The sequence below is a fragment of the Aptenodytes patagonicus genome, chromosome 9 (genome assembly GCF_965638725.1).
Source record: "Aptenodytes patagonicus chromosome 9, bAptPat1.pri.cur, whole genome shotgun sequence".
Lineage (NCBI taxonomy): Eukaryota > Metazoa > Chordata > Aves > Sphenisciformes > Spheniscidae > Aptenodytes > Aptenodytes patagonicus.
The window spans coordinates 12680814-12693788 of NC_134957.1; the positions used below are offsets into that span (position 1 = coordinate 12680814).

General features: G+C 50.0%; 1 protein-coding gene across 1 annotated transcript in view; it reads right to left on the minus strand.

Annotated features, from left to right (window-relative positions):
* Nucleotides 1–12546, minus strand: part of LOC143164524 (gamma-aminobutyric acid receptor subunit alpha-3-like) — a 79010-nt gene extending 66464 nt beyond the window's left edge. Inside the window, 3 exon segments of the mRNA XM_076347206.1 lie at nucleotides 2835–2963; nucleotides 12367–12431; nucleotides 12434–12546. Of these exon segments, the coding sequence (XP_076203321.1) occupies nucleotides 2835–2963; nucleotides 12367–12431; nucleotides 12434–12532 (293 nt within the window). The 5' untranslated portion in view covers nucleotides 12533–12546.
* Between the last annotated feature and the right edge of the window lie 429 nt (nucleotides 12547–12975).

The following is a 12975-nucleotide window of genomic DNA, read 5'->3' on the forward strand; positions in this document are numbered from 1 at the left end:
TCCCATCTGGTTAGACTAGTTACCCCTGACACTACTGGTCCATTTGTAAATACTCTGTGAAGGGTCAAGTAGGATGACAAGTAGCAGAGCTGGCTTAGAGTTTTCTCTCAAAATGTTCTCCCAACAGAAAACCCAGCTTCTGTAAGATAAAAGAAGAGCAAAAAGTATTTTCTAGCAAAAGAGGAAAAATTGAGAACAGGATATGGGTATTTTTAGAGTCAGGCTGAATCAATACTATTCAGCATGCTGCAGCTAATTGAAATATTCCATTTTGGGCAATTTTGACATTAATTTGCATTGGCATCAATGACCAAACACTCTGGGAAATTGCATTTCAAGTGGTTGAGGTTCACTTCTCCAGGGATTGGATCCCACTTCTCACAAGGCCGCTTAGCCTCTGTTTTTTAGCAAAGCAATACCTGCTATCATGGGAAAAGTGGTCAAGCCAGGAAGCTCAGCCTACAAGAGCCCAACAAGGGTAATAAAGTGCTTAAACTGCAGTTCCCATAGGGTATGGGGGGTGAGGCGTGGTTGGGAAAACACCCGTCCCAGCCCTAATGCAACCTGTCAGATCTAAAACATCAAAACACCGCTGATACTACAAACTGCATCACAGCCTTTAAGACTTCCCATTTGAATCAAAACACTGGTTTTGGCTTTTCATCTGGACTTGAAATATTTGAAATAGCTGAACTCCCTGCAGGTAAGTAGAATTTTGAGGAATTTAACAAATGCCTACTGTAATTAGTGAGGTTTCAATTGTAGCAGCTTTCAATAGATGTCACGGTTAAAAGCAATCTGTACCAGTGTCTGCTGATGGGTATATAACCATCTATAACTTATGAATAGCTAGCATGCTCATGAAAGCTCATTCATTAATGTTTTATAAGCTATCTTTAAAAGTTACCCATAATATAAAGAGCAAGAGGACAGATTTTTGTGAAGGAACTCCTGGTGGATGCTCAGCAGTAATGGGAAAAATGAATTTACAAATTTCAAAGCCATTTTACTTAGCTTGACATTTGAGGTTTTGACTTCAATGGGAGCAGCGTGGGATTCACTTAGTAGGCGCCAGGGAAAGAGCAGTGCAGGCAGGGCAAGGGAAAGGTGCAGGCAGGGGAGAGCCAGCAGCACCTCTGCCTGGCACCTGATTTGGGCCAATTCTCCAGTCCAGCCGAGATCTGGGCTCACTCACCTAACCTTAACATAAAGCTAAAGCTGCCCTTTAGCAAGGCGTGAAAACAGGTCTCATTTATCTCTCTCAAAGCCCCAGCGAAGAACTAAGGAACTGCAAAGAAGTATGGGGATCATGGTTCTAAAATAATTAAAAGCCTTTAGGCAAGGAAGACAGAGGTTTACAGCAAATGTAATTAGGATAGGCTTGAGGAAAAGTCATTACCTCGCCACCCGTCCCTGTGCACATGCTCTCTGGAGAGCTGGCTGCCACATTGGCACGCTAACCTCAGAAAAAGGGTCCCCTCATACGCAATTTAGGAAACAAATCCTCCTGTGGACCAGAGCGATACCTACATGGCAGGCAGCAAGGGAGCAGCGGCAGCATCATCAGTGATTATGTGATGAGAAACAAAAGAGCAGCAGTAGGGAAGGCAGAGGCAGGGCTGCAGGCACAAGGGCTGCTGACACCACCCCCCCCCCTGCAGCTGGCATGGGGATGGGGACCCAGCCCCAGCAGGCTGGAAGCGAAGGCGAGAGGCCAGTGCCTGGGGCTGTCTGGGCCTATGCAGGCAGGGGCAGGCAGCTGTACATCGATACGAGGGTCAGCATCTACATGTCAAGGCATGCTCGAGACGCATTTACTTACGCAAAGTTAGATCCAAGCAGGTGAAGTGGTGTGGGCAGGACAGGGTAGGAGCATGCAGCTGGGCAAACGGCTGCATGCAGAGGGGTGCATGAGTGAAGTAGGAGTGGCAGCACTGACATTTTTTCATGCATGAAAATCCTTGATCGCTGCTGGACTTGTAATTCAGCAGACAGCATTTAAGTGTCCATACCTGGCACTCTAAAGGCTTGTCTAAATTTTTTATAGAAGTCACGTATTATTTGCATTTCTCTCTCTCTGCGCAGAGTTCCTCCCTCCCAGTGGCTGGCAGGCTGTGCTGGGGGTGACTCTGCCTCCCTTCCTCGAAGAGCTCACCAAGCCTCAGTAGAGGCTCCAGTGGGATGCAGAGGAGGGCTGCAGGGCCTGTCACGGACTAACAAGCTTTCGTCTTCTCCTGATGGCTCCCAGAGGCTGGTAAGGCAAGGCTGGTAGCAGCACGCTCTGTGCTGGGACAGCTGGAGCCTACATGCCCAGGGACACCAACCCAGGCAGAGGGTGAGCAGCATGCCCAGCCAGGGCTGGCCAGAGCCCCCCTGTGCTACAGCAGATCAGGTGTGCTGCTCATGGCTTGTTATACCATAAACAGCCAAACAGCTGAAGCAGTTTCATTTTCTTTTCTTTAAAAGACTATTAAAAAAATTAAATGGGGGGATTCTCTTTTCCAGGTTAAAACTCATCCAAGCCAAGTCCTTGCCCAGACTAAATTGTGCAGAGGCCAAATCTGAAAATTGGTTTTGTTGCAAAAAAATGCTGACAACTGTCCTTAGTGAGAGCACCTCAAATAATGCTAATGTAATCAGTCAGCTCAGCCACGAGGGACTGAACAGTCCTCGGGTGAAAGGCATGGGGACAGGGATAAGGGGAGGGTCAAACACAGCAGAGACTTTTTAGCACTTTGCCTGGGACTACTTCACACAGGTACTGGCCCCGGGATATTTAAGCACAACAAGAAGACTGCAGCCTTGGCCAACAGCCTCAGTGCTCACCACCTTACCCAGCATCAGCAGGGAGAGCCAAAACCAGGACTAGGACTCCAAGGCTAACGAGAGAGAGCGACCCCGTTCCCGGGAGCCTCAGTGCCATGGCGTCAGCACGCAGTGACTGGCAAGCAAGCCTCCAAAACCTGCCAGGGTGGGCACAGAGGGGAAGGAAAGAAAAGAAAAGAGATTTTATTTACTAGGAGGAAAGCAATCCGCTTAGTTCAGTTTTTCTCAGCAGTTCATCCATGTTAGCCAGCAGTCAGTATTTCTGGGCTCCTGTATTTGAAGTCCCAGAGACACCCCCCACCCCCACCCCCCGGGGACCAAAGGCAGCAGCATCCCCTGCAGCACTGCTGGCCCTGGGGAAGTCACAGCATAGGGTCAGAGCCAAGTGTGTACGTACACGTGCAAACCCTTACCTCATCTTCACAGCACATCCAGCAGCTCCCCAGGTGCTTCAGCACCTGGCAGCAAGTGCATAGCTCCACTTCCAAAACTACCGTACTGGTTCTTCTTCCACCCATTGCTTCCTCCTCCTCCTCACCCTGTACTTTCAGTCACTGCCCTCCCCTTGCAGCAGTTCCCAGCTGCCCCCCACTACCTGTGCTGCCTTGGGGACACCTACACAGCAGAACCACCTGCAAAGTCTCAAGACCCATTTTTTCCAAACATTTTTTTCTGAAGAGTTAGGCCCTCATTTAATTCTGGTAATGACACTGCCAGAAATTATTAAGTTTGGACATTGAGGCCCAAGGTAGTGGAAGTGTTTGACTGTACTACACTTAGCGTGCTCAGATTTTTCATTAATGCTCAGTTTTACTTTTATTGTGATGTTACTGCACATTTAACTGCCTTCCCCTTTTATGTATCTCATTATGTTGATGCACCTTGGAACAGCACTGCCAAGCAACAGCCTGTATAAATACAGCTTGTTGTGATGTCTCCCCAACACAACACCTCATGTCTGGCACACACAGGATTCAGCCCAGCACAGGCTCAGCACTGCAGCAGCCAGGGACAACCAGCCAGCGTGAGCCCCCAAAGCCATAAATGAAGGCTCACTTCAATCACAGCCTACAGAAACCAGGGCAAGGTGCTGCTGCCAGCCAAATCCTACCTCTGGATTTCCCCACTCAATAGGCACCAACATTGCAGAGTCTCAGGCAGCTCTTTCCAGCAATGAAGGAGATGCTGGGCTGAAAGCCAAACCCCAGCACCTGAACAGCATTTCTCAGATAGCGGAGGGTGCCCCAGGATGAAGGGGACAGGCAAGTTATGCAAGTGCTACCAAGGAGCAGGGGTTTCTGTACACAGACATGGGAGATGGGAACCCCCTGCAGAAATCCCATGCAGGGAGAGCAGGGAGCTCAGCCAAGCAGGGTGGAAACACCTGGATATCATGTATTTCATGTATATCATGTATGTGCAGTGATGTGTATCTGGCTACCCCTGCCACAGACGACTGGAAGAGGAGAGGGGCACAAGGCCAGGCTGGGTCATGTATTATGCCACAATTCTGCATTTAGCTGCCCCTGGTCACCCCACAACATTTTGGCCCTACAATCTTCCTGGATGCTGTGCCTGATCCTTGCTTTTTAGCTCAGTACAGCTCTAGGAGGACATGAGCTGCCACACAGGCAGAAGGTAAGAGCCAGACACTACAAGTCTTTACCCACCCACCTCACCTTTTGTTCTGGCAAGATATTCACTAATAGCAGGCACAGGAAAAAAAAAAAAAAATAGCGTTGAGCCCTAGCATTGCCTTGCACAGAGCATACTTCAGACATGTGTTACCTTTATCTTCTTCCCCATCACTCAAAATCCTTGCAAATATCAGTGCATGGATTAATTTTGTGCATATGAGCATTTGCTGGTGTGCTCAGGCCTTATTTAATCAGGATGCTACCTACAGAAGCATAGCCTTCACACCAAAGGAGCACACGCTTACTGGAGGCTGCAGGAGCCTTCTGGCATGGGCACATTTACATCTCTGGTGAGACAAGCCCTGATTTGGGATGGCTCTTCTGGCTCCTGCCACCCTCCAACTGAGAAGGGACACACAGTCTTGGAAATTTAAGTATTTGCTGATGAAGCACAAATTAAGAGGCTGAACATCTGTTCTGTGGGAAATTCCAACAGTTAGGGGAGACTCGTTCCAAATCACAAGGACAACTAAAACATTGATGTTTCTTACAAGGCAAATTCAAAACTCCTTCAATTAGCAGCTCATCAACAGATTTCCTTTCAACTTTTCCCTTTCATTTCACTTAAACATGCATATTATACAATAAGATTTAATTGATTTTTTTTTTTCCTAAGGCAATTTCTAACACTAGCCAAAAGCAAAAAAAGAACCTTGCTGGCTTCCCTCTCCCCTCCCCACAGCATCATTGAAAAATTTCATTGAAATCAACACTTTCCCATTCAACTGCTGATTTCAATAAATAGTTTGTTTTGGCAGAATTTGCCCTGCCAGCAGTTTTTGACCAGGGATATCCACACAAATGAGGACTCTCTAGTTTTGCAGCAGGTGCCTCCTAACTCTGCAGGAACTGTTCTGGCTCCTCTAGAACATTTTGGACCATCTTTATGAGATTTGGTGAGACCATGGGCTGGGGAGATTACACACCAAAAGTGGGACAGAGCAGCTAAAGGAAAGAGGACCAGAAAATGAGGCAGCAAGATAATCCAGAAAGAGATAGGGTCAGGGACAGTGACAAAAGCCAGAAGCACTTACACCTTCCATGTATGTGTGTATAAGGCATGCCTGTCCATGCCAAGAAGCTCTAAACAACCACATTTCCACCAAACCTTGTTCATAAGGTTTTCCTTCAATATTATGTGGAGATGAAGGGCCAATTTTCTACTTTGGATAGTTCTGTTGAGGAACGTGCTAGCTAAGGATAACAGGGCTGCTTGAATAAAGTTAAATACATGCTTAAGTCATTTTAAGCATCAGAATGAGTTCTACATACCTGCACTGGGAGAAAAATCTGTTTTCACTACTTGCCCAAGTGATTACTTTGCCAGCCATGGCTCGGTTTGCCAGCACAGAGAATGCCCCCAAAAGGCGTGTGAGAGTACATGGATGGCTGGTTTGCTATGGCTGCACTTATGGACTCAGGAAGGACAACACAGCATGGAAAATAGCTTGGCACTGTTTTCTACCATTCTCCTTTGGTTCTTGTATCATATTTTTCCTGGGGAGCTGGATAGGAGAGGCTGCATGGCATTTTCCTTGTTCTTTGGCTCCTTTACACTTAGAGATGGATTGAGAAGCAGACCCGGTCCTGAGGATTGTGGTTGACGTTCCCAATTAACACAGGGGCTTTAACTGTTGGTGATGAACCCTGGTAGCCTTGTTACATTGAGCCACAGCTAGCCAGGCAGTGCTGGGGGAGAAGCAGAAGGAACAACCACCTTCCAGTGCTGGTGCTCATCACCCTATTGCCAGGCAGGAAACGTGTCTCTGGAGGACACAAAGAGGCTTTTGCAGAGGAGGAGGTTTCACCCTTCATACAGTTTAAGGGATCTTCCAAAGCTCCCCATAGTCAGAGCCTAGTGTGGTCCCCATGGCACAACAGCATCACCTCTCCCCTTTCCTGGGGCTCTTGCTAGTCCAGGCCTCTTGCACCAACCACAGGGACACAGAAAATCTCAGCCGCTACAAGTGCTTTATAAGCCCGGTAGCTACTGGCCACACAGCCTCTCTAATAACAAGGTTTCTGGCCTGGCAGGTTTGTAAAACCAGTCCTGGTTTCAACAGCCCAGTAACTGAGCTCCTCAGATTTTTAGCACAAAAGAGCTGCTCTTGGAGAGGACTGCCTGCCCCATAGCAGTTACTACTCGCAGCAGAGCAGGCAGGAAGGGGTCCCTTGGTGTGCACCATGTTGAGCAAAGGAAAGGAATGGAAACACCCACAAGTGTGGCTCAGGAAGCCCGAACTGGTGCTGTCCTTGCAGAAGGTGCTTAAACAAAATGCTATTCAGCTGTCACTTCCCACTCAGGAAGGCTCTGAAACAGTCAGCATCTTGATCTGAATACCTGTAGGGATCCCTGATCCTCTGGGAGGGAGGATGCATGTTACCCAGTGAGGGTTTAGGAATGTTAATTGGATGGTAATAGTCTCAAAAAAGAAAACACCCCAAAATCTCTTACTAGGTCTTGCTGAAAGGAAACTGCATAGCGTCCATGAAGAAAAAAGCAAAATGCAAAGATTTCTAAGCTCAGAAAAGAGTGGTACAAACTCCTTAGACTGACCCCTCTTTCACATAAATTAAAGAACATCACCCTATAGCTTCTGGTTCTCGACTATGCCTATGCAAGATGGAGCCTATAGGGATGGTATGTGTTCAAAGCAGCTCTGCACTTCCTTCCTCCATCTGTCCATTGCTCATTTCTTAATGGCACAGTTAGCAAATGCATTCATCACTAATTCTGCAGTTGCTGGTAACCTCCACAGCTGAATGAAATGCAGATTTTTCTAAGGAGCCCTGCTAACACTTTGCAGCTGGAATCTAGCAATACTTGAAGTTTACAATTCTGTGCACTCTGGATTTTGGCAGGTCTCTTTATAACCACATACCTAAAGGCATCATAAACATACCCACTCCTCTCCAGCACACACAGTCTGTCCAATCTCCAGAGCATCACAGCATAACAACACTCCTGAGAAATACAGCCTTCCTGTTGGATGTGCAGTTTTGGAACGAGGATTTGGAAAAGCTTCCTTCTCCCCGAGACAGCAACATGCTCAAGCCCCTGCTCCTACTGAGGTGAGTTTGAGAACAAAAAAAGTGCTGGTACATTGCAGATCAGCAAGGTACCCAATGTTAACATAGTTACTAGGGTATCTCTTGACTTGGCATACTGAGCCTGATCTTTTCAGAAATCCTTATTCTAGAAACCATTAAATATTCTGAAATGCCTTCCTAGGAAAGAGTGATTAGCACAGGCTTACTGCTGACAAGGGAAAGACAGATAGAGCTCCGGAGGTGGAGACTGAAAGGTAAAGCTTGCAAAAAACTCTGGGAGAACAGCCCAGAGAGGGGGAGACTGCAAGCATCAGAAAGGGAATGAAGACAGAAGAGGCCCATAAACCTACCTGGGTACATTTGTGAGTGTCACGTAAGTATCTCTCCCAAATTACTGCCTCCTTGGAACATGCACAGCCAAGGGAACAATCTGATTCACTTAGCAATAGTCTCATAGTGCAGATGGCATTCATGAAGCAGACCAAAGGACGTATTTGCCCCATCACTGCACCCAGAGATGCTGTTTACCTGCAGTGTACTTAGGTCGGCAGGCCCACATGCCGTGCACCTACACCAGTGGCATCAGCTGAAGGAGTGCTGAGCACTTACACCTCTCATTCAGCCCACAGCCCCCAGGACCTGTAGCTGCTCCACATCTTTGCCAAGTCAGGTATCTCGGGGAGCGGTGTGCAATGAGGAGCTGATGCTGGGAAGCCAGCTGGAAAACAGACTGGGAAGTAGAGGCAGCCTCAGTCCAAAAGCCCAGATACAAGCACTTCCATGCAGGGAGAAGAGGGTGATCTAGACCCAGTGGGTGCCAAGCACATCCACTGTGCACCTGCACAGTAGCACAGCCAAACACAGCACTATAGGTGACCTCACAACACCTGCATATTTACCCACAAAGTCAGGTGCACTTGCACAGCAGAAGCAGCTCCTTAAAGCCCTTCCTCATTGCACTGGAGCCTCTGCAAAACAGGTCCCAGGCATCAGGAGAGGTCCTTCAACACCTTTTAATGATTCCAAACTCATCCAAACTGCATGGGCTGTGCTCTGCCCAACTGTCCCTGATCCTCTGTGAGCACACCAGCCTTGTGGTGATCACTGCTATGCCTCTTTTAGCGTTTCTTCGGGTAAAGCTCCAAGCACTCTCTGCAGAGACGGGCAGCCAGCAAGCGCTCAGTGCAGCAGCAATAAATGCAGCAGTGCACATGCTGCCCTGTGTCCCTGTTGGGGAGGTTTTGCTTCAGTTCTTAATCACTTCAGCTAAAAAGAAGGGTCCCTTGGAATAAAACTATCTTTTTCTTTGAAGGCAGGAGCAGCAATGAGCAGATACGGTTCATCTGGAAGCCTGGAAATGATGGAATAAGACACTGTGGTGTTTCACAAGACCCTTGTCCTACTGGTTGTTTGCATCCCTTTGTTCTGAAATGAGCTACCTGGGATGCACACATACACTGCACAACGCAGAGACGCACAAGCCGGTGCCTACTGGAAGCAGTCCAGCCTTGCCAGCATTGTGCTCTACCTGCGCCAGCCAGCTCAGGGGGAAGGCTTGGTTAACTTGGACCGAGGGGAGTGCTCTGCTTCCATCATCTGAGATAGCCCGGATTTCTCCGACTTGCCTCTCAGTTTAGTGCTGCTTTGTGCCGTACAGGTGCTGCTGAAGGCCGGAAGCTACTACAGCGTTTTATAGGAATCAGAGAACAAGAAACAGGCAGCAGTACCTCCGCCTACCTGAATCAAACTTGTTGTTTACCATCTACTTAGAGAAACAGCACTGTCTCACAGCAAGAGGCACATGGCAGAGGAACCACACAGTCTTCAACTCACAAGCATGAAAATGTTTGTGCTTACCTACCCAAGAGGCACACATTGGCTCATCCCCACAAACACACACACACTACACAAGCCATAAACAACCTTCCCATGAACCTGCCAAACACATAAGGTATGAGGCACACGTGATGGTTACCAAATGCATTGTCTGCAGCTCTGCAAGAGATGCCAGCAAAAGAGGACACTCGGAACCAGAGGCACAAGGCAAATTAAAGGTTCAGATCAACATGGAAATCTTGGGAGCAAGCCTTAAAGTGGATCTTTTCTGTAGAAAGCTGGTAACAGAGAAACAAGCTCTGTGCCCAACTCCCAACCCAGCTTTAATTCTTTAAAATGAGAAGCTGCTTGACAGTTTTTCCTCATCAAAACAAAATTAATCCCAGTATTGCATCTCTCTACTCAAAAACACATCCAGAGGGACTGTAGAGTGATTCACACCCACAACCGCTACAGGAAACCGTTTGCACTCAAAGTGTAACAAGCCAACACTGATTCACCCACATAATTACAGGCAGACACTGATTCACAGGCTACTGCAACTGCAGACAGACTGACTCACAATCAAAGCAACTGCAGACTGACTCCGGCTCACAAGCACAACTAGAAATACAACCGTGCTGACAATACCCACAGTCTGCAATCATACGTACACACAAATCCTTGTAAAACTAGCTAGCACCCTAACCAACGCAAACACAGCTAGCCAAGCCCTGCGTTTTTTGCTGGCGCTCTTGACCTTCACCCCACAGCCATCTTTCTTTCACCGATGGAACAATATCCGCACCTCAGCAATTGTTCCTTCCCTGACAGCCCTCGCACTTGCCAAGCATGATTGTCAAAGCCTCAATCCAGGAGCAGAGCCATATGCATATTCAGACACACAATGCGTACAGGCACAGTAAGTGTATATGGTGCAAGACACCAACATACATCCACTTTGATACCATGTATCTGTGCACTGACTGCGTGTTTCCAGAATATAAGTAAATGCAAGGAAGTATAATACATTTAGCCCATGGGCAAAGGTAATGGCAGAAGACTCACCACTGGGCAAAAACTTGAAAGGCAGGATTATTTACTATACTCTCTGGCTGGGTATGTAATTATGTCAGTGTTCAGCCTGGGTATTGTGCTACTTTTCATAAACAGTTGGCAGGAATACTCCTACTGAGATGAGGGGCTGGACTGCTTCTCCAGTGTTGAGAGAAGCAGTCTGAAGAGGACAAGGTCGACTTAGAGAAAAAGAAACTGAGGTGAAAGAATGAATTAAGCAGGAAAAGACGGAGGAGAAGCTGAGACTGAAGTGGGACAGGTGTCAGTCTACAGACAAAGAAAAAAGAGGAAAGGAGAAAGAACAGAAGGAGGAAAGCTGCATGATGCGGACTTGTGATAAGAAGCTCCAGAAGCGAGGAAAAGCAGCAGCCTCCCAGTGCTGAGCATGTCTCGCAGCAGTGTGGAGAGTGCATCTGTGCATACCCATGCACTGAGCTCTGCTGTACGCTGCAAATCAGGAGGAGATTCCAGGGAAAGGATGAAGCCTCCAGCCAAGCATGTGCCATGGGGCCCAGGTGCAGCTGCAACCCCTTCAGCTGCTCAGAGGTCTTCGGGAAAAGAGCAGGAGTGTCAGGCTCTCGCACTCCTGCCTCTGTGCATGTGTGTGCACGTGCTGCAGGGCACCCAGCCACCACAGGCACAGGCTGAAGGGCAGGCTGGCAAATTCCACCAAAACAGCACCACCTCAAAACAGCCGGAAATCCTTTATCCTCCCAGGTAAAGAGAAAGTTAAGAGATAGACTACGGAAAGGAGGAGACTTGCCTGAAACACACATAGCATCTTCTAGTTGTAGGCTGGACCTGCCTCACCACCTGTTATTTTTCTTCTTCACACTTCCCACAAGGAAGCTAAGAGGACCAAGAGGTGAGGGAGCAAACCTGCTCTGCTGCTGTCATCAGAACAACTCAGGTGAGCAGCCACTCGGAGCTGCTTTTGCCGGCTAGCCCACGAGTCTCACCAGAGGGTCCCAGTTCTCCCTTTCTGTCTGAGGACGCTGCTGCGTTTGCAGCCACCCAGCAGCAGATTCAGGGGAGAGACTACGGATGCAATTGGCCAGGGAAATGAACTATTTGTTCAATTATACTTCTCTTTTCCAGATGAGAATTGTTCTGGCAGAAGGCAGAGCGAGGAACAATGGATAAGTGTTGCAGTGGGGACTGTCTAATGCTTAATTACATTATGCTACTCCTTTTTAATGATCCATATCTCAGTTCTAGTAACTCTGGGGGGAGGAGGAAAGATCTGCAGCTCTTTTCCCTTTCCTCCCATACCAGCCTCAGAGACTGCAGCCCCCAAAACTCCTTTCCCTCCCCACCCCGACACAGCATCAGTGCCCATTAGGCCTGGCTGCAGGATTCAGGGGGAAATTTGATTTTGCTTTACTACACTGTTCTCCCCGCTCAGCCCCTTCCCCTGCATTCATCATTTGGCTCTAGGAACAGGACTGAGTATTGTCCACATCCAGACATTTTCCATCGCAGCCGCTTACACCTCTCCCCGCTCTCTAGCTGGCAGTGCCAGGCAGGCGGGCTGGAGCCCCGGGGGTCCCCAGCACGGGGGGGACCCCGGAACGGCTCGGGCGGCCGCTCTGCTCCAGAGCAACACGCTCCGGAGTTGCTGCGGGAGTGGAGATGCTCCGACCCCGCGGCCGCCCTCCCGAGCCCCCCTTCCTCCCCGGGGCCGCTGCTCCCCCTATTGTTCACCGGCCCGTAGACAATAGCCGGGGGGCGGCGCAGCACCCGGGAGCCTCATCCGCACTGCCCCCCGCGTCCCCCCATCCCCAGCCCCGGGCGGGGCGGTTATTCGCCGCTCGGTGCAGCCGCCGGGGAGGCGCGGAGCGGAGAGAGGAGACCCGGGGGAGCAGGGACGCGAACCGCGCCGCACCCCGCACGCACTCACCGCCGCGCCGGCTGCCCCAGCGCGGGGGCAGCCGGAGCCCGCTCCGCGCCGCTCCGCCGGGCTGCGCGCCCCCGAGTCCGCCGTGCCGCCCGGGGCTGCCAGCCGCCGCCTGCGCGCTCCTCCGGCCGCGGCGAGGGAGGAAGAGAGAGAGGGAGGGAAGCAGCATCCCCCCGCCTTCCTCCTCCTCCCCGCGCCCCGGAGGAGGGTTTACCCACCCGCTTTGTGCGGAGCTGCCCTCCCCACAGCGCGGGCGGCGGGGACGGGGTGCTGCCGCCCTCTCTGCCCGGGGTTGGGGCCACCACCCCAAGCGATGCCCTGGGGCCCTCCGCCAAACCCCGGCCTCACAGCACCGCGGCAGCCCCCGCTATCCTTTCCGTGCAGGAGGCTGAGCAGAGCAAGGCTGGCTGCTCCCAACGTCTACCTGTTGAAGGGAGGAGCTCCCCAAGGCACTGGTGCTCTGCAAGGAGGTGGCCAGCACCCCAAGGGGTGTGCTGCACCCCAGCTCCTGCCAACCTGCCTCCTCGCTGCAAGGCCTGGCTGAATCCCGGGTCTGCTGGCAGGGCAGGGAAGTTTGGCTTGCAACTTGGAATTGCCGAGGTTTATATCACA